The sequence below is a fragment of the Zootoca vivipara genome, chromosome 6, assembly GCF_963506605.1.
Source record: "Zootoca vivipara chromosome 6, rZooViv1.1, whole genome shotgun sequence".
In the NCBI taxonomy this organism is placed as follows: domain Eukaryota; kingdom Metazoa; phylum Chordata; class Lepidosauria; order Squamata; family Lacertidae; genus Zootoca; species Zootoca vivipara.
In genome coordinates, this window is record NC_083281.1 from 10,380,243 (window position 1) to 10,407,251 (window position 27,009).

At 47.8% G+C, this 27,009-nt stretch overlaps 1 protein-coding gene across 1 annotated transcript in view; it reads left to right on the plus strand.

Annotated features, from left to right (window-relative positions):
- Nucleotides 1-779: 779 nt before the first annotated feature.
- The window catches only part of COMP (cartilage oligomeric matrix protein), a 43,267-nt gene continuing 17,037 nt past the window's right edge, over nt 780-27,009 (plus strand). Inside the window, exons 1-13 of the mRNA XM_060275395.1 lie at nt 780-997; nt 7,153-7,238; nt 13,875-13,926; nt 15,057-15,229; nt 15,991-16,128; nt 17,818-17,895; nt 18,851-19,009; nt 20,371-20,475; nt 21,442-21,549; nt 21,993-22,152; nt 23,005-23,123; nt 23,421-23,473; nt 24,883-25,076. Coding sequence (XP_060131378.1) covers nt 922-997; nt 7,153-7,238; nt 13,875-13,926; nt 15,057-15,229; nt 15,991-16,128; nt 17,818-17,895; nt 18,851-19,009; nt 20,371-20,475; nt 21,442-21,549; nt 21,993-22,152; nt 23,005-23,123; nt 23,421-23,473; nt 24,883-25,076 — 1,501 coding nt within the window. The 5' untranslated portion in view covers nt 780-921. The remainder of the gene's footprint in view (nt 998-7,152; nt 7,239-13,874; nt 13,927-15,056; nt 15,230-15,990; nt 16,129-17,817; nt 17,896-18,850; nt 19,010-20,370; nt 20,476-21,441; nt 21,550-21,992; nt 22,153-23,004; nt 23,124-23,420; nt 23,474-24,882; nt 25,077-27,009) is intronic.

Below are 27,009 nucleotides of genomic sequence, written 5' to 3' on the forward strand. Positions count from 1 at the left end.
ATTGCAGAATACCAATTGCTAGCACCCACAAAGAAAGAAGGAAAGTCCCATATGGTTGACCGGGAACCTACGGCACTGCCTACCTACAGCATTCCAATGCCCACCAACCAACCCAGTCAGGGAGTTGGAGTTGAACATCTGAAGGGCACTGTTGCCTACCCCCGTTGTCAAGGGCCACTGGCCAGGCCATGGAAGTGCCTGACCCGCCCCCCAGTAACTGGACATTGGAGGGGCAGTTCAGGAACAGGGGGCACAAGCTTTCCTCTGTAGTTGAGCCTCAGCTAAGCACAGCACGAAGCATGAACCCCTGCTACCTTGCTGTCAAGCACAAGATGCTTCTTAGGCATTTCGTAAAACCAAAGCAGAGTAGCTCTCTGCCCCAAAGAGCTTACAGTTGGGATTTCAGCAGTGGCGGGAGAGGAAGGGGCGTGGAGAAGGAATGTATGTAAGGGACAACTTTTCACCAACCGAGGTTTCACAGGGACAAGGGAAGGGGAGTTTTGAAGAATGCTATAGAGGAAATCATTCCCCCAACATTTTAATCCCGGGGTTGTTGTTTTTCCCTGATTTCATTAGAAAATAAAAAAAACATGTCAATCCACCGCCGGCAGCATTAGCAGCAAGGTAAGCAGTTATCTTGATGGTTTTCTCATACTCTGTTTGTTCTTCTAATTTAATTTATCTCGCTCTCTCGCTCTCTCTCGCTGGACCACGAGCCAGGGATGACGTCTCCTTTGAGCATCCGAGTGAATAAAAACTTCAGAGGGCAGAAATGCAGCTTCATAAACAGCAAAGCCCGGGCACTCAGCAGGGGGAGCCGAGCCGAGGTTCATGAGTTCTTGAGCCAATTTTTTTATAGATACAAAAGACTCTTCAAAAGAAGCAGGCTGCCTGTTTGGGCATCACCATCAGGCTTTGAGAATGACTGTTGCGCAAAGGTTAATCCTTCTGCTGACCCTCTGCTGCTATGGTTCAGGCCAGATGCCTGGAGGAAGAGGTGAGTTTAGATTCCCTTTTGCAGTCTCATTCTTTCTCAAGGAAGTCAGGAGGGGTTTGTAAAATAAATAATCCAGGTTATTTTTTGTTATTTTTTTAAGTCATTCCCACTGAGGCTCCTGTGGATCAGTTCCCTTCTGTTTTAGCCCTGCATCATATCCTGGTTTTCTTACTAAATCTTGATACAGCGGTACCTCTGGTTAAGAACTTCCTTCGTTCCGGAGGTCCGTTCTTAACCTGAAACTGTTCTCAACCTGAAGCACCACTTTAGGTAATGGGGCCTCCTGCTGCCGCCGCGCCGCCAGAGCACGATTTCTGTTCTCATCCCGAAGCAAAGTTCTTAACCCGAGATACTATTTATGGGTTAGTGGAGTTTGTAACCTGAAGCATTTGTAACCTGAAGCGTTTGTAACCCGAGTGACCACTGTGGCATGATTTATGGTTTTTTTTTATGATTTATGTTTGCCTAGGTAAGCTAGCTGCTAACTGCACCTTAAAGACGAACCAAGTTTCGCGAACAATCAACACAATTATTTTACGTGTAATCTTTAGCATCCTCGAATTCTAGAGTTGGAAGGGATCCCCGAGGGTCGTTTAGTCCAATCCCCTGCTGTGCAGGAATTACAGCTAGGAAATCCATGGCAGGTGTCTATCCAACCTCTGCTTAGAAACCTCCAAGGAAGGAGAGTCCAGCCACCTCTTAGAATCATAGAATCATAGAGTTGGAAGAGACCACAAGGGCCATCCAGTCCAACCCCCTGCCAAGCAGGAAACACCATCAGAGCATTCTTGACATATGCCTGTCAAGCCTCTGCTTAAAGACCTCCAAAGAAGGAGACTCCACCACACTCCTTGGCAGCAAATTCCACTGCCGAACAGCTCTTACTGTCAGGAAGTTCTTCCTAATGTTTAGGTGGAATCTTCTTTCTTGCAGTTTGAATCTATTGCTCCGTGTCCGCTTCTCTGGAGCAGCCGAAAACAACCTTTCTCCCTCCTCTATATGACATCCTTTTATATATTTGAACATGGCTATCTTGAGGGAGACTGTTCCACATCAGAAAGTTCTTCCTGGTGTTTAGTGCGAATCTCCTTTCTTGTCATTCAAATCCAATGGTCCAAGTCCTGCCCTCTGGGACAGCAGAAAACAAGCTTCGTTTTAGCTCAGCTGTATTTGCCTTTGAGAGAGAGTGAGAGATACACACGTTTCCTCAGGTAAAGATGGACGGATATGTCAATCTTATTTCTCCCCCACCCCCATTATTGGTTTTCTGGTTTTTTTGTTTTAAAGAATTTCAGTTATAATAAATAGCAGAGGCTTGACAGGCATATGTCAAGAATGCTTTGATGGTGTTTCCTGCTTGGCAGGGGGTTGGACTGGATGGCCCTTGTGGTCTCTTCCAACTCTACGATTCTATGATTCTATGAAATAGTGATACAGAGGAAAAGAAAAAAGAGAAAAGAAAAGAGGGAAAAGGAGATGTGTAGAATACGTCTTACAGATGTAGACTTTGTTTGGATAAATATGACAATATTTGGTATGAGTCTATACAGAATGCAGTAGGATATTAATATCTACATGCATATGTATTAGAATAATAAAGTCATATCTATTTCAGAATGTATGGGAGTATATTACATTGCATCATTGCAAACAGTTTCTGTCTTTCTTCCCCCTGTTGTCGTTCACTTATCCACCTTTCCACATTAGTTTGCAAAGCTTTTTCTTTTTTAAAAAAAATTAATCCTCCTGAAGATTCGTCAGAATTTTGTTGTGCGGTTATCCAAGAATTTATTTATTTTACACAATAAAATTTATATACTGCCTGATTGTAGGTTAAAAACCTCTATGTGACCTGCAGGAAATATTAAAAACATTAATATTAAACATTTAGTTTAAAATGTTCGAAAATAATTAAAATTATCAGTAAAATATATTAAAACACGTCAACGTATCGACATGTCCAGCCTGGGTATGTTTGCATAGACAAAAATGTTTTAAGCAGGTGCAGAGAAGAGTAAGCAAAGGAGCCTGCCTGATTTCAATAGGCAGGGAGTTCCATAAGGTATACCTTTTGGTATGCAATTTTGCATACTGTACAAACTTTGCAAGCAATTTTAAAAATATTTTCACTGATGCATGGATCTTTATGCACATACTATTTGCCTGGAGAACTGCATTGCAAAATGATGATGATGACGACGATGATGATTTAAATTTTCATACCATCCTTCATCTGAGGATCATTGGGCGGTTTACAATATAAAACACAAAAATACATAATATAGTAGCAAACAAAAACAATACCCACCCCCAAGTTTAAAAGGCTAGGGCTAGGAGAAGAGGTACGTTTTCGCCTAGTGTCTACTGTAAGTGAAGGCACCAGGTGAGCCTCCCTGGGGAGAGCATTCCACAAGCGGGGAGCCACCACAGAAAAGGCCCTGTTCTCATGTTGCCGCCTTCCAGACCTCTTACAGAGGAGGCTCCTCCTAAATATCTTGGGAATTGGACCCACGTAAGAAGTGTGTTCTGCTTGCCTCATAATAAGTTGAGCCAGATCAGTGAAAAAACTGATCAACAGGTATAGTCAGCTCATGGAACTCATTGCCACAAGAATCCACTGGCTGGCTGTGGCTCTCCAGGGGTCTTTTCCAGCCTGATCTGGAGGCAACAGGCAAACCTCCCCACTTGCAAGCTGAATTAACGCTTTGTCCCTTGACATGGAAACGAGAAAGGAAGATTTAGGGGCTGTATGACTTCCAACGGAAATGAGGGAATGCCAGGCCCAAGACAGGAACACAGGATCCTGTGTGATGCCGGACCATTTTGAAAAAAAGCATCCCACCCAAAAATAAAAGGGGGCAAATGGGAACACTGACTGGTGGAGAGGGGCAGAATACCAGAAAATAGGAAGAGTGTCCTTATTGAAAATGGGGGGGGGCAGTGTGTATGCCCTGAAGGGGAGGGGAGAGAAGTATTATTAATTTTATATTTCTTTTAAAAGTTTTAAAGGTGCTCCCCTCTCCCAATGGTTCAGTCAGGGCATGTGAGCAGTCCTCAGTGAGGAGGACTCTTATCACACCAGGTGGATGAGCAATAATCAATAAGGGTCTCGTTAGGAGCACAGTACACTTTTGGGAAGGGTGGGCAGAGCATGCCAGAGTCTCTGTCAAGCCCAACGAGCAGCTACATTAAAATAATAGTAAAGGTAAAGGTAAAGGGACCCCTGACCATTAGGTCCAGTCATGACCGACTCTGGGGTTGCGCTCTCATCTCGCATTATTGGCCGAGGGAGCCGGCGTATAGCTTCCAGGTCATGTGGCCAGCATGACAAAGCCGCTTCTGGCGAACCAGAGCAGCACACGGAAACACCATTTACCTTCCCGCTGTAGTGGTTCCTATTTATCTACTTGCATTTTGATGTGCTTTCGAACTGCTAGGTTGGCAGGAGCTGGGACCGAGCAATGGGAGCTCACCCCGCCACAGGGATTCGAACTGCTGACCTTCTGATCAGCAAGCCCTAGGCTCAGTGGTTTAACCCACAGAGCCACCTGGGTCCCTAATAAATAAAATTCCTTCCAGTAGCACCTTAGAGACCAACTAAGTTTGTCATTGGTATGAGCTTTCGTGTGCATGCACACTTCTTCAGATACACTGAAACAGAAGTCCCGACTCCCCAGACCCATGGCGTTAATTCAGCTTGCAAGTGGGGAGGTTTGCCTGTTGCCCACCTCCAGATCAGGCCCCTGGAGAGCCACAACCAGCCAGTGGATTCTTGTGACTTCTGTTTCAGTGTATCTGAAGAAGTGTGCATGCACACGAAAGCTCATATGTACCTATGGCAAACTTAGTTGGTCTCTAAGGTGCTACTGAAGGAATTTTTTTTTTTATTTTTTGTTTCGACTACATCAGACCAACACGGCTACCTACCTGCAACAAATAATAATAATAATAATAATGGCACAGATGCAGGTAGGAGTTTTTAGAGGGGCAAGACTTTGGAGGAGAGTGAGTAGATCAAAGTGTTGGTGCCAATACAAAGAAGGCCCCTTGCCCAGCAACCTGGCAGATCAAAATCGAGGGAGGGAGGGAGGTGGTTTTTGCTGGGGTGAGAGGAAGAGAGGGTTAGCTCCTCTCCCCAAAACCAGAATGAAAAGGCAGTTCCTAGCCCTGGATTGCAATACTACTACTACTACTACTACTAATAATAATAATAATAATAATAATAATAAAACAAATCACTTTCAAGGGACGCATTTCATACCCTGTCTAGAAAGATCCTCAGAGGGGCTCATTCAGCAGAGCTGTGACACGACAGGTTTTTTTTGGGGGGGGGGCATATGGCCTAACACTGGAAGCTGCAACCTTTTAAAGTCTAAAAAATCAAAGCTTTGTAGGTTTGAGCAGGAACGGACTTGTGAAACAAGCTTCTGGACAATTTAACTTGCAAGGTGGGTGGATGAAAGCTGCCAATTACCAGGGCTTAATTGGGGTAATTGCAATTACAGGCAGGCAGGCAGGCAGGCAGGCAGGCAGGCACGCACACACACACACACACACACACACAACAGTTAACTCTTAAGTTTTAGCTCCACAGATGTGCACATACCACAAGGTATCTGATCGCAGGCACCCCAAACTGCCCTGTCTTGTCTTAAAAAGGACCTTAAGGAGTTGTGGGGAAAGTGCAGAAAAGGGTGACCCAAGTTATCGTGGCTCTATTTGCACCCTTGTTGTGGGATAGCTCAGTCCGTAGAGCGTGAGGACGCTTGAACTCAGGGTGGTGTGTTCGAGTCCCAGGTTGGGCAAAAAGAGTCCTGCATTGCAGGGGGTTGGACTAGATGACCCTCGTGGTCCCTTCCAACTCTACAATTCTATGATTCCTACAGGAAGCCACCATTAGCCCATCTAGTGCAGTCTTGTCTGCACTGACTGGCAGCAGCTCTCCCAAGAGCTCAGGCAGGGAGATATTCCATGGAGGTGCCGGGTTTGTACCCAGGAGCTTCCGCATGCAAAGAAGGGCTCTACCCACTAGGCTACAGGCCCTTCCATTTAAAAAATTGAGGTTTTAGTTTAGCGGGGGAAAGTGATTAACAAGGTACTTGATTAAATAAAGTATAGATGAAGAAAAAAAAGTGGATAGAAATAGTTTTATATCTGTATTTATATCTATATCTATATCTCCTCTCCCTTGCATAGTATTTCCTCACTTGGGTTCATCCATTTAATCTCAACTGATCCACAAAATGAATTTCAGCATGTCACTCAGCAGATAATTAAACTTGTGGAACTCACTGCCACAAGATGTTGCTGCAGCAGCCGGATGAATTAGATCAGGCGTCAGCAACCTTCTTCAGCCGCGGGCCAGTCCACCGTCCCTCAGACCATGTGGTGGGCCGGACTATATTTTGAATTTATTTATTTATTTTTTAATGAATTCTTATGCCCCACAAATAACCCAGAGATGCATTTTAAATAAAAGCACACATTCTACTCCTGTAAAAACGCACTGATTCCCGGACCGTACATGGGCCGGATTGAGAAGGCGATTGGGCCGCACCTGGCCCACGGGCCTTGGGTTGCCTACCCCTGAATTAGACAAATTCATGGAGAATAAGGTGTCTATCAATGGATATCAATGGATATTGGTCAAGATAGCTAAAATGGAACTTCCCTATTCAGGTGCAGGCTATCTGTTGCTGGACAGCAATCGCAGCAATTGATTGGTTGAGGCAGCTGCCTGGACAAAGAGCAGGGGTAGGCAAAGAGCAGGGATTAGGGATGGGCCTCAAGTACCACCAAACTGAATTATCTCTGTGATGAATAGATTAATCAACTAAAACAAAAGTTGATTGAGGCTTTAACTGCAAGGGGGCAGGTTTTAATTGTAAAAAAGAGCTGGTTTTGGTGCTTTACTATCACAGAGCGTGATTGAAGATGGCTTCTTTGCTTAACTGCTATACCTTGTTCCCAATTCAGGGTTTCTCTGAAGTGACTGAGTCAGGCAGGCGGCTCCCCTGAGATTTCTAACTGGTCAGATAATTGTGTTCAAAAGGCTGAGTATTGGGGGGTGGGGTGGGGTGGGCAGGGCCCTTAGCTCCCAGCCAGCCCCGTGATTCTCTTGCGCCCTGAAGATATCCGGTGCTTTCTCATTGCAGGCGGAGACCTTTCGCCCCAGATGCTGTCGGAGATGAGGGAGACCAACCAGGTCCTGAGGCAGATCACGGAACTGCTGAAACAGCAGGTAAGGGAGGTGTGACGCCCGTCGCATCCTCCTCCTTTTAAGTTAAAAAGGAGACAAAGATTAAAACACCTGAACCCTGCGTGGCAGACAAAAGCCATTCCCCACCATCAAATTATGTACTAATTGTGCACAGGCTATTTTCATACCAGATCTTTTTTTTAAAAAACAACAACAACAGTTATCCTTTAAGCATTTGATAATTATTTCAGTTCCAGGATTCTACTGTTCGTAGAGCAATCATTTGTTTTGCGTGGGGTCACCTCAAGTTGCAGGGTTCTCCTCATTTGCAGTGTTCTCTAGTGCTTGCCAAGCTTTCATGTGCTGTCATAAGGACTAGAAACTTGCAAAGAAATTGCAGGTGGATGATGCAGGGCGACGTTGGTCGGGCATCCCACCCCAGATGCCGAATCCTGGTTTGGGGTGTTACATCTGGGGAACCCTCTCCTGCATTGCATCCACCTAAAGCAGGGGTCAGCAAAACATTTTTTAGCAGGGGGCTGTTCCACTATCCCTCAGACCTTGTGGGGGGGCCGGACTATATTTTTTAAAAAAATGTGAACGAATTCCTATGCCCCACGAATAACCCAGAGGTGCATTTTAAATAAAAGCACACATTCTACTCATGTAAAAACACCAGGCAGGCCCCACAAATAACCCAGAGATGCATTTTAAATAAAAGGACACATTCTACTCATGTAAAAGCATGCTGATTCCCGGACCGTCCGTGGGTCGGATTTAGAAGGCATCTGGGCTGCATCTGGCCCCCGGGCCTTAGTTTGGGGACCCCTGACCTAAAGTAATGGACTGGAGTAAACTGTGTCCTTTAATTTCAGTGGGTCTGTCTGAGCATGGCTACCGTTTGAGAACACCCCAAGAACTGATTCTGTAGCCCTGATTATAATGGACAAGAAGCCATTACCATATTGTGACCTGGGAGAAAATTGCAAGGATCCCGAACCTAAACAGTGAAAGTCTGGGCCAATCCAAGGGCTCCAGAATCTGCTGAAATGGAGAGAGGGAGCCTAATTTTTTTTATTATTGAGGGTCACATTCCCTTGGGGATAGTCTATCAGGGGCTAAAAGTGGGCAGGGCCATTTCCTTCCTTCTCTCTCTCTCTCTCTCTCTCTCTCTCTCTCTCTCTCTCTCTCTCTCTCTCTCTCTCTCTCTCTTCCTTCCCACCCAACAAGAGAGAGACAGAGCACCCCTGATGTGTGAAGAGGGCTCCATTCATTTTGTCCCCCCCCCCCGCCACTGGAAATTAGGCTGTGTTTGCACCACAGTTCCCCACCCCTAATTTAGACCAATTAATTTCTCCACCCCCAAGATTCTTGGGGCAGACCACAGGGCAGCGGAGAGTTGGGCAGGGAGAGGAAGGGGGAGACTTTTGCCTTACTTGTTTACTTGAGGGCTCCCCAGAGGCGCCTTGCTGCACACCCCATCGGAAAAAAAGAAAACATTGGGTGGAATTTCCCTCTGGCCCACCCGACAGGCCTCTGCTTACGCCCTGCCTCTCCAGTTAGGAGCAAACAAATCTCACGCGGGAGAAGGATAGGTCTCTTGATCATCAGATGCCCATTGCAGAAAACCCACAAGTGAGATTCCAGCCCCCCTTTCTCAATGACCCTGCTTTGGGCTCCAACCCCTATTGGCACTCGCCACCTGCGTTTGGTATGAGCGAGAATGTCAGCATAACAGACTCTCTCTATGCTCAATACTGCATGTTGCTAGGGCCACATAGCAGAGAAGAGCAGTATATTGGTTTCCCGGAGGGGTTTTCCCCCAGCATCCTGTTGTTGTTGTTGTTTAGTCGTTTAGTTGTGTCCGACTCTTCGTGACCCCATGGACCAGAGCACGCCAGGCACTCCTGTCTTGCACTGCCTCCCGCAGTTTGGTCAAACTCATGTTTGTAGCTTCGAGAACACTGTCCAACCATCTCGTCCTCTGTCGTCCCCTTCTCCTAGTGCCCTCAGTCTTTCCCAACATCAGGGTCTTTTCCAGGGAGTCTTCTCTTCTCATGAGGTGGCCAAAGTATTGGAGCCTCAGCTTCAGGATCTGATCACTCAGGGCTGATTTCCTTCAGAATGGATAGGTCTGATCTTTTTGCAGTCCATGGGACTCTCAAGAGTCTCCTCCAGCACCATAATTCAAAAGCATCAATTCTTCGGCGATCAGCCTTCTTTATGGTCCAGCTCTCAATTCCATACATCACATACCCCAGCATCCTAAGCCCCTCCAAGTGTCCCTATATCCCTGGAACAGTCCTAGATTGACAGAAGCCGTCCTGGTTTATGATTTGATCCCAGAACATCCCGCTTTTCCTCAGGGCATCCCTAAGAAATCTTGGAGGGCGTGCAAGAAGATGGCTGCCCCGATGCTATCAGGGCGAAGCAGCGGCTGGGGGGTCTTCCGCCGCCCTTCGCCATCCAAAGTCTGCTTTGTCCGGCTGCGTCTCTCTTGTGTAACTCCACATTCCAGGCGCTCTTTCCCTTCCACCCCCAGCTCCCTTGCCGCCTCTCTCTGCCAGCAAACTGGAAAAGCAGACTGGCTCTCTCTGTGCCAGGACAAACTCTTACGGAGCCGGGGGGCCTCCGGGGGGGGGGGGGGAGCCGCCACAGTGCGTTCCTCTCCGGCTGTCCTTGCTGAGATGAAGTCAGAGCTTCCTCCACTCACAAGCCTCTTGGAGAGACCACGCACGCCGGGGGCCAGATGGACCTCCCAGTCCCGTCCATCAGGGGCCTGTCTTTTCCAAAAGAAAGAAAACCCTTTTCATGAAGGAGGGGAGACTGCTCTTGAACTCAGGTCCTGCTTGCGGGCTTCCATAATGGCGTCCGGTTGCCCACTGGGAGAACAGGAAGCTGGCCTGGATGCCTCTCCCCCCCCCCATTGGCCCTCTCCCGATCACTGACCCTCTATTCTCTATCCATGGAGGAAAAGGGTTATCACAGTGGCTACCAGCCACACTGGCTATTGGCAGTAGAAGGCAGCAATGTTTTTGAGTCCCAGTCCCAGGAAACGCCGGCCACTGCAAGAACAGGAGGCTGGACTTTTGGAGCCCTGTTTGGCCTGATCTGCTTACGTTCTTAATGCTTGGGGGGAGGGGAATCAACATGGGCAAAGTCTTTTGGCTGCTGCTTGCCTCAGTGGCTAGGTAGAGCCTCCAAGTTCAGAGGCAGGCTACCTCTGCACATGGCAGCTTCTGGGGAGGAACAACAAGGTGTGGGCTGTCTGGTTGTATGGTTAGGTACTTAAAAGACGAGGACAATGAGGTCTGCATAAAAACTTAGCCGTTTCTATTGCCTGGAGTTAAATTTGGATTTTCAGTGTCAAATTTCAATTTGGATATTCAATGCATTTGCTTCCCACACCCAGTTTGTTCTTCTTGGGGGAACCCGGCCAGATGGGCGGGGTATAAATAATAAAATATTATTATTATTATTATTATTATTATTATTATTATTATTATTATTTTCATTTACACAAAGACCCCACCACCACCAATTAATTTCCCAACACTCCTTGCTTCAGATCAGTTCGATTCCCCTTCAGTCACATGTGCTCGCCCGCCCCAAGAAATCATTTCTACATAAAGTCATCTTAATTTATTTCCGCCCATCACATTCATTAATATCATACCCATTAAGCCCAAATCAGATCACCCCTCTCCAAAAATCCACTACACTTGAGGAAGACGAGGGGGCTGGCAACTTATGGGCCCAGCACTAACAATTAACCACTGTCAGTCGAGCCTCCACCTTCAGGAGCAGTCTATCTTCAACTAGAAGCGTATTACAGGAGGTAGTTTTCTTTATTGTGCTGTTGGGTGGGGGGCATCATGGTTGCACACTGTTGGGCCTAGTTTGATATCACAAATCTGTCGTTCCCTTGCTCCTTCTGCTCTGCCGTTTCTGGAAAAAAAAGAAAAGGAACTTTTCACAAGCTCTTGCGCTGCTCCCTCCTAACTGCACACCCATTCATCTTCAAACTCCGCCCTTTTGAAATATATGTTTTCAAAGGGGGGGCCTAGCTCCAAAATAAGGTCGCACAGACATGCCCCTTCTCACTTTGAGGTTGGGTGGTTTGTCAGTTTCTCCTGAAATATACAAATCATCCACCCACAAAACGCAAAAAAGAAATTAAAATAAATAAAACACTGGCAGTGGAAGCTAAAACCACCGCGAGTCCCTTTAGGCCTGCTCTGCCCAGGTTTACAGGAAGGTCTGGGTTAGATTAAAGCTTTTTAAAAAACCACAACACGTTGGCAACAGTTTAATCGCGAGCTGGAAAGCAAAGGGTGACCCTCCAGTTTTCTGCCGGATGAGGTGATTACCTCAAGTAGACCTTCGGCTGCTTCCCCAGCTGGGGTAGTTCTTCAAGGCCAAATCCAGATGGGAACGAGGTCCAGACTTTATCTACCAAGCCAGTTTGAACAGTTAGTCCCTCGTTTTCTCAGGAACTCCCCTAGGGAACTCAAAACGGCACACACTGGGTGATACATTAATTGGCATTTGGCCTCCTGACCTCCACCCTGGGCAAAAAGCAGGGGCGAAACTAGGCTTTATTTCACCCAGGTCAAAGACCCTCATTGGCAGCACACACACCCATGCACATTTGCGCGCGCATACACAGGTTGGGAGCCTCAATGGCGCCCCTCTGGAGACTTCACCCGGGGCAAAAACAACAACTAGCCCCGTGAGCACTGTAGCTATGGCTCTGCAAAAAGGGCACAACTTCAGATGGTGCCAGCAAATTATTATTATCATCATTATCATCATTATTATTAGGTTGCCCCAGCCACTCTGGGCAGCTTCCAACAAATTAAAACACAGTAAGATATCATGAAAAACATTAATAGTTTTTATCTCTCTAGTTCCTTATGATGGGAGGGTGTCCCACAGGGCGGGCGCCACTACCAAAAAACCACTTCCCTCACAGCGAGGGAACCTCCCGGAAGGCCCTCAGAGCTGGACCTCAGTGTCTGGGTTGAACAATGGGGGTGGAGACGCTCCTTCAGGTCTACTGGGCCGAGGCCATTTGGGCAGGCTTCCTCAACCTCGGCCCTCCAGATGTTTTTGGCCTACAGCTCCCATGAACCCTAGCTAGTAGGACCAGTGGTCAGGGATGATGGGAATTGTAGTCTCAAAACATCTGGAGGGCCGAGGTTGAGGAAGCTTGATTTAGGGCTTTCAAGGTCAGCACCAACACTTTGAATTGTGCTCAGAAACATACTGGGAGCCAATGTAGGTCTTTCAGGACTGGTGTTATGTGGTCCCGGTGGCTGCTCCCAGTCACCAATCTAGCTGCCACATTCTAGCATCACCCCAGGGCATCGTGGGAGAAAAATGGCAGCCCCCTCCACAAATGATGTTCTGGCCTCATCAATATAGTCTGCAACTAAAGACAGCAAGGCCAGAAAGAGGGAGAAAGGGAGGGGGGATTCTAAACAGGATTAGATATTATTATTATTATTATTATTATTATTATTATTATTATTATCATTCCACATGGGAATCACCAGTCAATGCCGAACGCAATTGCTCTTCCCAGGGAATTATGGGAATTATAACTCTGTAAAGGAAATGGGGCCATTCTCAACACCCTTAACAAACTACTGCTCCCAGGATTCTTTGGGAGGGAAGCCATGACTGTTTGAAGTGGTATAAAACTGCTTTCAATGTATGGTTTGGATATTTACCGGTAGTTGGATCCATCCCAGAAACCAGGGGTGGTACATGACAAGTAAAGGCAGAAAGGTAAAGGACCCCTGGACGGTGAAGTCCAGTCCAAAGCGACTCTGGGGTTGCAGCGCTCATCTCGCTTTCAGGCCGAGGGAGCCGGCGTTTGTCCGCAGACAGCTTTCCGGGTCATGTGGCCAGCATGATTAAACCGCTTCTGGTGCAACGGGACACAGTGACGGGCACCAGAGCCAACGGAAATGCTGTTTACCTTCCTACCACCTATTTATCTACTCGCGCTGGTGTGCTTTCGAACTGCTAGGTTGGCAGGAGCTGGAACAGAGCAACGGGGGATTCGAACCGCTAACCTTCTGATCGGCAAGCCCAAGAGGCTTTGTGGTTTAGACCACAGCTCCACCCACGTCACTATTAGTAACACAACACACACTTGGAGAAACGGATGGAAATCTTCGGAGAGACTTATTAGCGTGAACGAAATAAAATTCCTTCCAGCAGCACCTTAGAGACCAACTAAGTTTGTCATTGGTATGAGCTTTCATGTGCATGCACACATGAAAAGGATTTTTTTTTTAATTTTGTTTCGACCACGTCAGACCAACACAGCTACCTACCTGTTATTAGCGTGAAGATTAATTTCAATTTTACTCCAACCCATCTGGCTGGGTTGCCCAGCTAAAAACAACAACCACCCCACAAGGTTGGGATAGAACAATATTGAGGCCAACTTTTGCCAAGTGCTTTCTTTTATTTTCTAGGAGGTTCAGAAGAAGAAAACCTCAGAACTAATTTTTCTCAGAAGAAGCATGTCACCTGGGGCATTTCAGCTCTGCTCTGCTTTTGTATACTTGGCCTTGGGTCGGAAGCTGAGCTTTCCTCACCCCCACCCCCAATCACCAAGGAAGGGGCTGTAAACGGGTGTTTCTCTTCACAATTGTTTTGCAGATCAAGGAGCTCACCTTCTTGAAGAACACAGTGATGGAGTGTGATGCTTGCGGTAAGTCGGCTTGTGTCAAAGGTACAGTGGTGCCTCGCAAGACGAATTTAATTCGTTCTGTGAGTCAATTCGTTTTGCAAAAAATTCGTCTTGCAAATCCCATAGGAATGCATTGATTTATGATTATTATTTTTTGCCCATAGGAAGGCATTAATTGAATTTCAATGTATTCCTATGGGAAACCGCGAGTCGCTAGACGAATTTTTCACAAAACGAATTTGTCTTGCGAGGCAACCTCCGATCGCAAAAACCATTCGTCTAGCGAAAAATTCGTCTAGCAGGGCATTTGTCTAGCGAGGTACCACTGTATCTCCGTACAGACCCAACAAATTGCAGCCCATTTCTTGGAAGAGTTAAAAATGAAATGGGAGCCTTAAAAGCCAGCACTTGGAATGAATGGTGCTTTGGGCATGCCCAGAGGCATCCTGGCCTCCAGGCGCCGCCGCCCCCCCTGCAAAAGAGTAGGGTCCTTATTGTAACCAGATTCCGTCTCACCTACCAGGTGCAACCAGCCAGCCATAAGGGGCCAGAGAACTGCCTCCTGAGAGTACCACCCAAGGCGTGGCCCCTAATCGCCTAATAGCGCATGGCTGGGTGTGCGCTGCAATTTCTGCCTGGCTGCAGCTGAAGAACAACCAGCTCGGCTTTTCTCCCTCTCCCTTGCTCCCCTGGCAGCCCGCTAATGGCAGCCGCTAGTCCTGCTCCAGCACACAGCAACTCTGAGCATCATCTCATCCGATCCCCTGCAAGGCAGAAATGTGCAGCTGTCCCATGCGGGGAATCGAACCTGCAACCTTGGCATTTTCAGCACCACACGGGTCCATGACAAAATAAAGGCAAAAAGATAAAGCTTCCCTGGGCGGTTAAGTCCAGTCAGAGGGGGCTATTGGGTTGCGGCGCTCTCATCTCGCTTCAGGCCATGGCTGTTTCGAGTGGCATCATAATGCTTTAAATGTATGGTGTTAACGTGGCTTGAGTCGAAGGAAGAGGAATCTGGCGGCCAGCTGGCTGTGAAGGAGAAGACAGGCAGGAGGGAGATGACTGTGGTTGGTGGGGCAGTGCCCCATTCGCCCCTAACAGACCAGCCTCCAGTGGGGGCAGCCCAACGCTTGTCCTTTGCTTCCTTCCAGGGATAGGTACAGGAGCAACCGGTCCCGGCATCAGCGTGGCGGCTCTTAAGCGCTGCTACCCGAATCCTTGCTTCCCCGGGGTTACCTGCACAGACACCCCCACCGGCTTCCGCTGCGGGGCCTGTCCTCTGGGCTACACGGGCAACGGGACCCACTGCACCGACATCGACGAGGTCAGGAGGTTCCCCCTCTCCTTCTGCGTAAAAGATGGGAGGCAGGAGAAAGCCATAGGTCTCTTCTGAATCTTTTTTCTCAGCTGCCTTGGGAGTGGAGGGCAAGCACTAAGATTGGCTTGGATTAACCTGCCCCACAAACGCACGCAGTTCTTCTCGGAGCAAAAAGATTCCCCCCCCCACCTCCATACCAACTGAGAGTGTGACCTGGGGTGGGGGGAAAGGACCCTCTCCTAAGAGATTGCCTAGGGAGGGGGTAGTGGAGCAAAGGAGGGAATGCAAGCCAGTGTCTCAAATGGTGTTATCAGAACCACAACACCACCCCCCGTTTGAAAGCCACTGTTATAGTGATGCTATAAGGGTAAAGGGACCCCTGACCATTAGGTCCAGTCGCAGACGACTCTGGGGTTGCGGTGCTCATCTCATGTTATTGGCCGAGGGAGCCGGCGTACAGCTTCCGGGTCTTGTGGCCAGCATGACAAAGCTGCTTCTGGCGAACCAGAGCAGCACACGGAAATGCCGTTTACCTTCCCGCTGTAGTGGTACCTATTTATCTACTTGCACTTTGACATGCTTTTGAACTGCTAGGTTGGCAGGAGCAGGGACCAAGCAACGGGAGCTCGCCCCGTCGCAGGGATTTGAACCGCCAACCTTCTGATCGGCAAGCCCTAGGCTCTGTGGTTTAACCCACAGCGCCACCCGCGTCCCTTATAGCGATGCTAAAATCATGCACAAATAAGCGAAACCCTTTCTCCTTGCAGTGTGCGGCAAACCCCTGCTTCCCCAGGGTCCAGTGCGTCAACACAGCCCCGGGCTTCCACTGCAACTCCTGCCCTCCTGGCTACAGCGGCCCCGTACTTGAAGGAGTCGGTCTGGCTTTCGCCAGGGCAAACAAGCAGGTAACTCCTAGGAGGGTAGAATCTTCTGCCCGCTGATCGGGGGTGGTGAGCAAAGCTGCGGAAATAGAAGGGTGGTGGGGCAGGCTTCCTCCCAGTTTTCCATTTCTTTGCCATTCCTTTAAGTCAGGGGCAGGGCACGCAGCCTGTTTATGCTCCCGAGGCCTGCATGCAGGAGGGCTGATAGGAACAGGGATGGAAGAAGGCATCGCCTGCTGTTCCACCCAACATCCTGTTTCTCTCCTGAGTCAGCAGTGTGATGCAGCAGCTAAAAAAGCCAATGCAATTCTGGGCGGCATCAATAGGAGTATAGCATCTAGATCAAGGGAAGTAATAGTACCACTGTATTCTGCTCTGGTCAGACCTCACCTGGAGTACTGTGTCCAGTTCTGGGCACCACAGTTCAAGAAGGATACTGACAAGCTGGAACGTGTCCAGAAGAGGGCATCGAAAATGGTCAAAGGCCTGGAAACGATGCCTTATGAGGAACGGCTTAGGGAGCTGGGTATGTTTAGCCTGGAGAAGAGAAGGTTAAGGGGTGATATGGTAGCCATGTTCAAATATATGAAAGGATGTCATATAGAGGAGGGAGAAAGGTTGTTTTCTGCTGCTCCAGAGAAGCGGACACGGAGCAATGGATTCAAACTACAAGAAAGAAGATTCCACCTAAACATTAGGAAGAACTTCCTGGCAGTAAGAGCTGTTTGGCAGTAGAATTTGCTACCAAGGAGTGTGGTGGAGTCTCCTTCTTTGGAGGTCTTTAAGCAGAGGCTTGACAGGCATATGTCAAGAATGCTTTGATGGTGTTTCCTGCTCGGCAGGGGGTTGGACTGGATGGCCCTCGTGGTCTCTTCCAACTCTACGATTCTATGATTCTATTATTCTTCTTTTGCGTCTTCTCTGGTGAAATTACTTAGCCTGCAATCCATTTGCCACTGCATTATTACAACCACATTCGTTTAAATGAAAATGGGGGTGGGTGTATGTAATCCGTTACGAATCGTTTGTGAACTGACAGCAGAAAACAACAGCAAATACCATATTTGCCGGCTTGATTTTGGATCCGGGGTGAATCAATGGATACCAGCAATTTCTGCTCCTGTTCCCATTTTTGAAGCTGTGCTGCAGAGCAGCTGGAGGGCTCCAGGTTGCAAGAATGCTGCCAGCAGCAAGCTGGAGGGGTCCTGGCTCTGGGTCCTAGTCCTGGCAGTGGCTCTATACAAGGCCGTTCAGATCCAAGCATACCTCTGGTCCATCTTCACTCAGTATCTTCACACTAGCACTTGGTCCAGTTACTCGATGAAGCCCTTTTGGTATGCAGGGTGAGCAGTGTTTAAGCTGGCAAATCTCCCTTAGAGAGCAGACTTTGCCTATTGCAGTCACACATGCAGAGAGGCAAGGAAGGAAGTTGCTTATTGCAGGCCAAGTCTGTGTTTCGCTGTGAAGCTATTGATCCTCCCAAATATTTGATCACCCCCAAAATGCCTTTGAAACAGCGGAAAGATCTTGCGGCACCTCTGAGGACAAACAGATTTATTACTTCAGAAACTCAGGCCCAGACCCGGAAGCTTATGACATAATAAACTTGTGTTGGCCCTTAAAGTTGCCACAACAGAACACTTCGCTGGTTTTTGCCACAAGGTAAACAGGCAGGCAGGCACAAATATTCCCTCTCTGTTCTTTCCTGCACAGGTCTGCAATGATGTCAACGAGTGCGAGACGGGGATGGCCAAATCCTGTGTCCCCAATTCCATCTGCATCAACACTCGGGTAATTATTGGCAATTGCCTCAGACCAGACCTTCCTTCTGTCCCGCCGCAAAAGGCAACCCCCATCCCTTCTTTCAACAAAAGGGGAAGCAGCTCAAGAACAGGGGAGGGTGGGTGGAGGGTCTGCCCAGTATGCTAGTTTCCCAACTAATGTCTTTTAGTTTCGCTGCAGACAATTATCCTGAAAGAGCCTCTCACCTGATTCTGTCTATCCCAGGCATCCCCAAACTTCGGACCTCCAGATGTTTTGGACTACAATTCCCATCTTCCCCGACCACTGGTTCTGTTAGCTAGGGATCATGGGAGTTGTAGGCCAAAACATCTGGAGGGCCACAGTTTGGGGATGCCTGGTCTATCCCATTTAAATTATGCCGGCTGTCAGCAAGCTTTTTCAGCAGGGGGCCAGTCCACTGTCCTTCAGATCTTATGGGGGGCCGGACTATATTTTGAAAAAAATATATGAACGAATTCCTATGCCCCACAAATAACCCAGAGATGCATTTTAAATAAAAGGACACATTCTACTCATGTAAAAACATGCTGATTCCTGGACCGTCTGCGGGCCGGATTGAGAAGGCGATTGGGCCGCATCTGGCCCCCGGGCCTTAGTTTGGGGACCCTGAACTAGGTGCTTCAACAGGTGCTCATTCATGTTTAGAGGTGCATTGGAAGCGGCAGCAAGTCCCTTGGGGTTCCCAGCCCACCAAAAGCAAAGGAAAGAGACCTGCCTTTGCACACTGAGAATCCTATTGAAAGCAAGACGAAGCACATGGAACACTGGCCTGTGTTTCCCAAAAGCAAGGATGCCCCAATATCGGTGGAAGGGAAAGAGAAAACCTCCACGAAACAGCAGGGCAGGTTCCAGGCACCCAGGGAGGGGAGAGGACATCCTTTCGCCTGCTTGGCCATCCCTGCAAAGGCCCCACTGCAAACCACCCCATTTCCTCTCCCTGCAGGGCTCCTACAAGTGTGGGGCGTGCAAGCCTGGCTTCACAGGGGACCAGGTTTCTGGCTGCCGCAGCAAGATGGAGAAGAGGTGTCCCAATGGAGAGCTCAGCCCCTGCCACGAGAAAGCGGACTGCATTGTGGAACGCGATGGAACACTCAGCTGTGTGGTGAGTTCAAAGCCTCATTTGGGCTCCTCCTGTCCCTCCTCCTGTCCCTCCCTAAGCATCTCCAGATCTAGCTAACGGGGAAGCTGCAAAGTTCTGCAGACTACAGGAGATTGAGATGGCTGGTGTGTTTTTCTTGCTTGGCTCACCCTTAGAAATGTGAATTTCAGGTTTCCGCTTCATAGCATGTCCAGAAAACGAAGGCAGGCGTACGCAGAAAAGCGAAGACTCCATTCAAATCCATTTCTAAATATTTCCCTCACCAAATGCGGGGGGGGGGGGGCTGATTCAGAAGAACAACAAAATAGGCCTGTTCTAAAACTGATGTTTTAAGATTCCGAATGTATGGGCCATGTTTGCAAAGTGCATTAGAACAGCAGTCTTCTATCTACAGCACAAAGGCTTTGTTTTGTTTAGTCTCTGTTGCCCCCTAGTGGCTGGACAGTCATACACTTGGACCTCCAGAAGTTACCGGTAATTGTTGTTGTTTAGTCGTTTAGTCGTGTCCAACTTTGTGACCCCATGAACCAGAGCACGCCAGGCACTCCTGTCTTGCACTGCCTCCCGCAGTTTGGTCAAACTCATGTTCGTAGCTTCGAGAACACTGTCCAACCATCTCGTCCTCTGTCGTCCCCTTCTCCTAGTGCCCTCAATCTTTCCCAACATCAGGGTCTTTTCCAGGGAGTCTCCTCTTCTCATGAGGTGGCCAAAGTATTGGAGCCTCAGCTTCACGATCTGTCCTTCCAGTGATTTCCTTAAGAATGGATAGGTTTGATCTTCTTGCAGTCCATGGGACTCTCAAGAGTCTCCTCCAGCACCATAGGATCAAGGCATTGATCCATGAAGGGTGGTGAAGGGGCTTGAATAACTCAGAGAAGCTATGTGCTATGCCATGCAGGGCCACCCAAGATGGGCAGGTCATAGTGGAGAGTTTCAACTAAATGTGATCCACCTGGAGAAGGAACTGGCAAGCCACTCCAGTATCCCTGCCAAGAAAACTCCATGGACAAAGACAACAGGCCAGAAGTTAATACCCTCCCTTTACTCACACCTTAATCTGCGTTGATTTAAGGGGAGACCTTTATGCCGGCCCCCTTTAGCATTGAACCTTGTTGTTGTTGTTGTTGTTGTTGTTGTTGTTGTTGTGTGAAAATGCATCGGTTGATTCAAAACCGCACTATGTTTCAGAAAATTGCTTGCAAAAAAAAGTGCATGAGGCAAAGTTAAAGGACGCATGGCGACTTCACTGGAGAACAAGTTTTCAAAATAATAATAATAAACGTGTGCAGAAGTGTGGTGAAGACTAGAAAAGTGAGGGACAGGTCTGCCTTCCTTGGTTAATATTGTACCCCCTCTGCTTGCAGTGCATGGTTGGGTGGGCCGGTAATGGCTTCATCTGCGGCAAAGACACCGACATTGACGGCTTTCCCGACGAGAAGCTTCGGTGCACAGACAAGAAGTGCCGCAAGGTAAGAAGAGACCCTCAGTGCCCAAGGCTGTGCCCCACATCTGGACTATGCCTCTCCTTGTCTGAGCTGTACAGTCATACCTCGGTTTAAGTACGCTTCAGTTTGAGTACTTTCAGTTTAAGTACTCCGCGGACCTGTCTGGAACGGATTAATCCACTTTCCATTACTTTCAAAGGGAAAGTTACAGGTAGGTAGCCGTGTTGGTCTGAGTCGAAGCAAAATAAAAAAATTCCTTCAGTAGCACCTTAAAGACCAACTAAGTTTTTATTTTGGTATGAGCTTTCGTGTATCTGAAGAAGTGTGCATGCACACGAAAGCTCATACCAAAATAAAAACTTAGTTGGTCTTTAAGGTGCTACTGAAGGAATTTTTTTATTTCAATGGGAAAGTTTGCTTCAGGTTAAGTACAGACTTCCGGAACCAATTGTGTTTGTAAACCAAGGTACCACTGTACAGTATATGGGAAATAACTGTGTACAGATGAAAATGCTGGCAGCATTAAGATAAATTCAACGGTGTAAATAATTTTTGATGGGTGTAATAATGGAATACTGAATGGTATAGTTTATATAAAATATGCAGGGATTTATGCTATGCAAAATGAACTGTGGAAAGAGAAGAGGGGAAGTCATTGATATCTTAAGGGTATAAAAATGAGTACTTTAAATAGTAAAACAGACACACACACACACACACACACACACATATATGAATGAGTTGGATTCCAAGTTAAGGGAAGTCTTAAGCGGTGACTCAAACAACTCACAACTCAAACCAGGTTGCTGTGGTTGGTTTTTTTAAAAAAAAGAGAGAAAGTCACAAGTTAACTATGAAACGGAGGAAAAACACAGGCAGAGGAACACCATCTTGTTGGTGAAAGAAAGGGAAAGGATGTAAGCCTTGCTTTTCGTGCAGAAAGTCCTGGCTGGCAGCTCCCCGTAAGGCAACTGTTGTCTCCCTTTCCAGGATAACTGTGTGACTGTCCCCAACTCCGGGCAAGAGGATGCGGACAGAGATGGGGTGGGGGACGCCTGCGATGACGACGCCGACGGCGATGGGATAATAAACACTGAGGTTTGAACTCCTGTCTTGGGTGCACGTCAAGTAGGCAAGCGCCGTTCCGTTTTGCTTTCAGCACCAAGGAAAGCTGTCATTTCTCTGTCAAGCACAATGATCCGTGGAGGGCAGTTTCCGATAAGCTTTTATGTCAGGCAACGCGATTGCACGTGTGTGTTAAAAGCGGAAACCCTGTTGTTGCTGACGGCTGCTGGGAATGGTAGTTGTGTGAAGGGCAAACTGGGGTGGGGGGAAGGTGTGCTTTAAATGTATGGTGTTTTTTGTGAAGCTTGGATTGTTGGGTTGCCTCCAGCGAAGTTCTGCTCAGGCTAAACTCTCTGAAATTAATGCTCGGAGGAAGGAGAGAGGAAGGAGAGACAGGCTCAGGGTTCCAGTCCAGCGGCAAACTCTCGCTTCGGCCCCCTTCCCTGACTCATCCCTCCTCTCCTCTCCACACCCAGGACAACTGTGTGTTTGTGCGCAACTCAGACCAGCGCAACAGCGACCAGGACAGCTTTGGCGACGCCTGCGACAACTGCCGGAACGTGAAGAACAACGACCAGCGAGACAGTGACGGAGACGGACGGGGGGACTTGTGCGACGATGACATGGACGGAGACAGTGAGTACCTGGAGGGCCCCTGAGTGATTTCAAAGACAGAGGGGCTGGAAGAGCAGGATAGATAATAGGAATGATGATGATGAGTGGGTGGATTAACAGCAATAATAATCACAAATTATTATAGTGATGAACATAAGAGCAGCCATCTAGCCCAGCATCCTCTTCTCACAGTGGCCAAATGCCCCACAGAGCCTAGAAATCAAGATAGACTGCTTCTGGACCTGGAGGTTCCGCAAGAATGTAAGATGAGCCTGGCTGCCTTTAATGGTCTGGGCCAGTGTTTCCCAACCTTGTGCCTCCAGATGTTTTGGAACTACAACTCCCATCATCCCTAGCTAGCAAGACCAGTGGTCATGAATGATGGGAATTGTAGTCCGAAAACAGCTGGAGGCACAAGGTTGGGAAACACTGGTCTGGGCAAAGGGATGGTCAGGAGAAGACAATCGTAGCTGCTGCATCCTGCTCCATCTCACAGACAACACCTGTCCTGTGTCGTCATTCCAGGATGTAACAGAGAAAGCACATCTCTGTTAGAGTGGAAAGAGGGACTATTTAGTCAATTAAAACACACACCTTCTGAATTAATTAATAAAGAGACACGCAATTAATTGGCCAGGAGGCTTTTTGAAAAAAGGTTTTAATTTTTAATGTAAGAACAACTGTGGATCGGGCATTCAATTTTTGGAGAGTGCCTCTCCTTCCTCACTTTGGCGCCTCTTCCAGGAGGAGAAATCCTGCACCCCGCCCCCCCCCCCAATGCATAGGAGGGAATACCTCTCCTAGAGCTTTCCAGGCAAGGCGAGATGCCGCACTCTTGATGACCCTGGCTGTTTTTGCCTCCCGCTTCTGCAGGGGTTAAAAATGTCCTGGACAACTGCATGAGGATCCCCAATCCAGACCAGAGGGACAGCGACGGTGACGGGGTTGGAGACGTTTGCGACAGCTGCCCCTTGATTAGCAACCCGGACCAGGTAAGGGCTTCCTGGGGAAAGGAATGAGTTGGCGGTGTGGTGCAAATAGGGCTTTTCCCAATGTTGGGGGGGGGGAGCAAATTGAAGGATGCCTAGAGACTGGGGTTGAAGGTGAATGTCTGTACGGCTTAGATCTTTCAAGCGAAGGTTTGAAATAAGGGCCGTATGTAGACATGGTTTCCCCCACCCCACCCCCTGCAGTTAGGAGTTACAGATTTCAAAGTCTTGTTTTGCTCCTGTAAACTTTTTTTAAAAAAATTTAAGCAAATAATGCAGCTGTTGCTTCCTGTTATTTAGAAAGACACTGACCACGATCTCGTCGGGGATGTGTGTGATACCAACCAAGACCGGTAAGTTATAGAAATGACTTGTCTCGTTTCACATGTTGGCGGGGTAGGAGCCACGGAGCACCTATAGTTGTTCTTTTGCTGAACTGCCACAGTCCTGAGACCGATCAGGACACCCCAAAGTAAGAGCAACCGAGAGAGAATCATTATCTACCCTCAGGGTAGCACACGCCACTGGATTTGTGCAATAATTGCCTCTTCTGACAGGCAGAGCACCCAGAGCAGGGAGTCATACAGAGATGCGACAGACAGACGCCTTCAAGGGCACTTAGTTCTAGTACATCTTAAGATCCGGTTGCACCCAACCTGGCAGATTGGGTGGATGGAGGACAGGAGGGCAGGGGGGTGGTTGAATGACAACACTAACTCATGCAGAGATACAGCAGGCAGCCTGTGGAGTCTGTGGGTCAGATTCACCTTTAAAGAAACTTGGGAGTCTGGGTCCAGAGTCAGGGCTAGACTCAGCCAGGGAATTTCAGAGCTGGGAATCGGTTCATTTTAAAGGGACCCGTTAAAAGAGGAGACATAGTAAGAGACTTACCTAGCCTCAGCCAGTTCCTCTTCTAGGAGTCTTGGTGTACATGTGAAAAGGATCTAGGAGTCTTGGTAGACCACAAACTTGACATGAGTCAGCAGTGTGATGCAGCAGCTAAAAAAGCCAATGCAGTTCTGGGCTGCATCAATAGGAGTATAGCATCTAGATCAAGGGAAGTAATAGTACCACTGTAGTCCACTCTGGTCAGACCTCACCTGGAGTACTGTGTCCAGTTCTGGGCACCACAGTTCAAGAAGGAAACTGACATGCTGGAACGTGTCCAGAAGAGGGCAACGAAAATGGTCAAAGGCCTGGAAACGATGCCTTATGAGGAACGGCTTAGGGAGCTGGGTATGTTTAGCCTGGAGAAGAGAAGGTTAAGGGGTGATATGGTAGCCATGTTCAAATATATAAAAGGATGTCATATAGAGGAGGGAGAAAGGTTGTTTTCTGCTGCTCCAGAGAAGCGGACACGGAGCAATGGATTCAAACTACAAGAAAGAAGATTCCACCTAAACATTAGGAAGAACTTCCTGACAGTAAGAGCTGTTTGGCAGTGGAATTTGCTGCCAAGGAGTGTGGTGGAGTCTCCTTCTTTGGAGGTCTTTAAGCAGAGGCTTGACAGGCATATGTCAAGAATGCTTTGATGGTGTTTCCTGCTCGGCAGGGGGTTGGACTGGATGGCCCTTGTGGTCTCTTCCAACTCTATGATTCTATGATTCTTCTATCTTCTTTTTTGCTGGGTCATTGCTTGCCGTAGGGTCAGACTGGCGACTCTGAGCTTCCCATGTGGTCCAACGCCCCCTTTGCTTTTGAAGCCTCAGTTCCCATACCCCAAACTTGCATCCCTTCCTTCCTCTCTCTCTCTGCACGACAGAGATGGGGACGGCCACCAGGACTCCAGGGACAACTGCCCCTCGGTGCCCAACAGCTCCCAGCTGGACTCTGACCAGGACGGGATCGGGGACGAATGCGATGAGGATGATGACAACGACGGCATCCCTGACCGCAGGCCCCCTGGCCCAGACAACTGCCGCTTGGTCCCTAATCCCGGGCAGGAAGATACAGACAGTAAGGAAATGGGAACTGGCTTTGCAAAAAAAAAAGCAGAAACCTCATCAGGCCACCTCTCTGGTTTTGTCATTGGCCACAGCCTCACCTGGAGCATTTTGTTAGGTGCTGTCCCCTTTCAGAGTGCAGAAAGACTGCAAAGGTGTTTCCTCAGAATGAAGGTCAAGAGAGACTGGTCTCTTTTAGCATGTATGGTTTTATTTACCTGAGCATAGGGCATTAACGCCCCAACAGATATTGCTTCCCCAATTGGAGCCCCAAATCCCGCACAGAGCAAAACTCATACACACCCCTCTGGCCACCTGCTCTCCATCCTACAATGATGTGGCATCCAGCCAAGTGATGTGGGAGAAGGACCACCCACACGTCTCTATGGCAACAGGGCACCCTCTTTGCACCTGTGGAATTCTTAGCTGGCCTACCAAAGGCATGGCCTTGACAAAAGGCCTGGTTGGTCAGGCTTCTTGTACATTCTCCCCCACCCGCCCACCGCAATATACAGGATTGGAAGCGACCCGGGGTATCATCCAGACTGACACCCCCGCCAAACCCATAACAATAACTTCGAATCCATGAGATCCATCAACTTGTTGCTGTTGCTTTATGCCCCGCAGAGGACATTAAGGTCCACAAATAATAACATACTGGAGATCCCGAGTCACAAGGTGGTTAGACTGGCCTCGACCAGGACCAGGGCCTTCTCAGTACTAGCCCCAACCTGGTGGAACGCTCTCTCAGGAGACTAGGGCCTAGCGGGAGTTGTCATATTTTTGTAGGGCCTGCAAGACAGAGCTGTTCCGCTTGGCCTTTGGACTGACTCAGTCTGACCCCGGTGTTACCCTCCCCTAAGGTTTTATCCTACAGATATTTAAATGAGGTTCCACTTGTAGATTCCCATTTTAAAATTGAATTTTAACATTGTATTTAATCTGTATTTTAATTGAATTGTTTCTTTTATGCTTGTTTTGATATTTTTGTTGTTAGCCGCCCTGAGCCCGGTCTTGACTGGGAAGGGCGGGGTATAAATAAAATTATTATTATTATTACAGTGGTACCTCTACTTACGAATTTAATGCGTTCCGAGCGCACATTCATAAGTCGAAAAAAATTGTAAGTTGAATCCCATAGGAATGCATTGGGAGAAAAAATTCGTAAGTCGAAGCAACCCTATCTAAAAATTCGTAAGTAGAAAAAATCCTATCTAAACCGCATCCAAGATGGCGGACGGAGCTCCGTTCGTAAGTCGAAACATTCGTAAGTAGAGTTATTTGTAAGTAGAGGTACCACTGTATTATTATTATTATTTAAAAAACTACCGTATATTCAGGCGTGTAAGACGACTGGGCTTATAAGACGACCCCCAACTTTTCCAGTTAAAATATAGAGTTTGGGATATACTCGCCGTATAAGAAATACGGCCTGGCGTATAAGACGACCCCCCGACTTTTGAGAAGATTTTCCTGGGTTAAAAAGTACAGTAGTCTTATACGCAGGAATATACAGTATTTGTTTTTTTTTTTTTTGTTTTTTTTTTGTAAATTATTTTTATTAAAGAATTTCTTAGGTTACAAAGGTAGTGCAATGTCTCTTTCTTTTCATGCATCATTTTTACACATCAATTTTTTACTTGTTGAGACATTATGAGGAAGGGGGGGAAAGGGGGGAAAGAGGTAGGTGGGATGGGGAGTTGGGTGTGGTGGATTGCCGATGTTTCTGTTTTTCTTGATATGTGTAGGGGTTCAGCGTCAGCGTCATTTGTGCAGGTTCTCTGTTGTTAGTTCGTGCTTCTTTGTTGGTGAGAGAGGTCAGGATTTGTCTTAGAATGTGGTTGTTCATTTATGGTTGGCTGTGATGATCCTTAATTTCTTGCGTGAGTGGGGAGGGAGGGTGTTTTGATCAAGTTAGCCATATTGATTTGTATGCTGACGGTAAT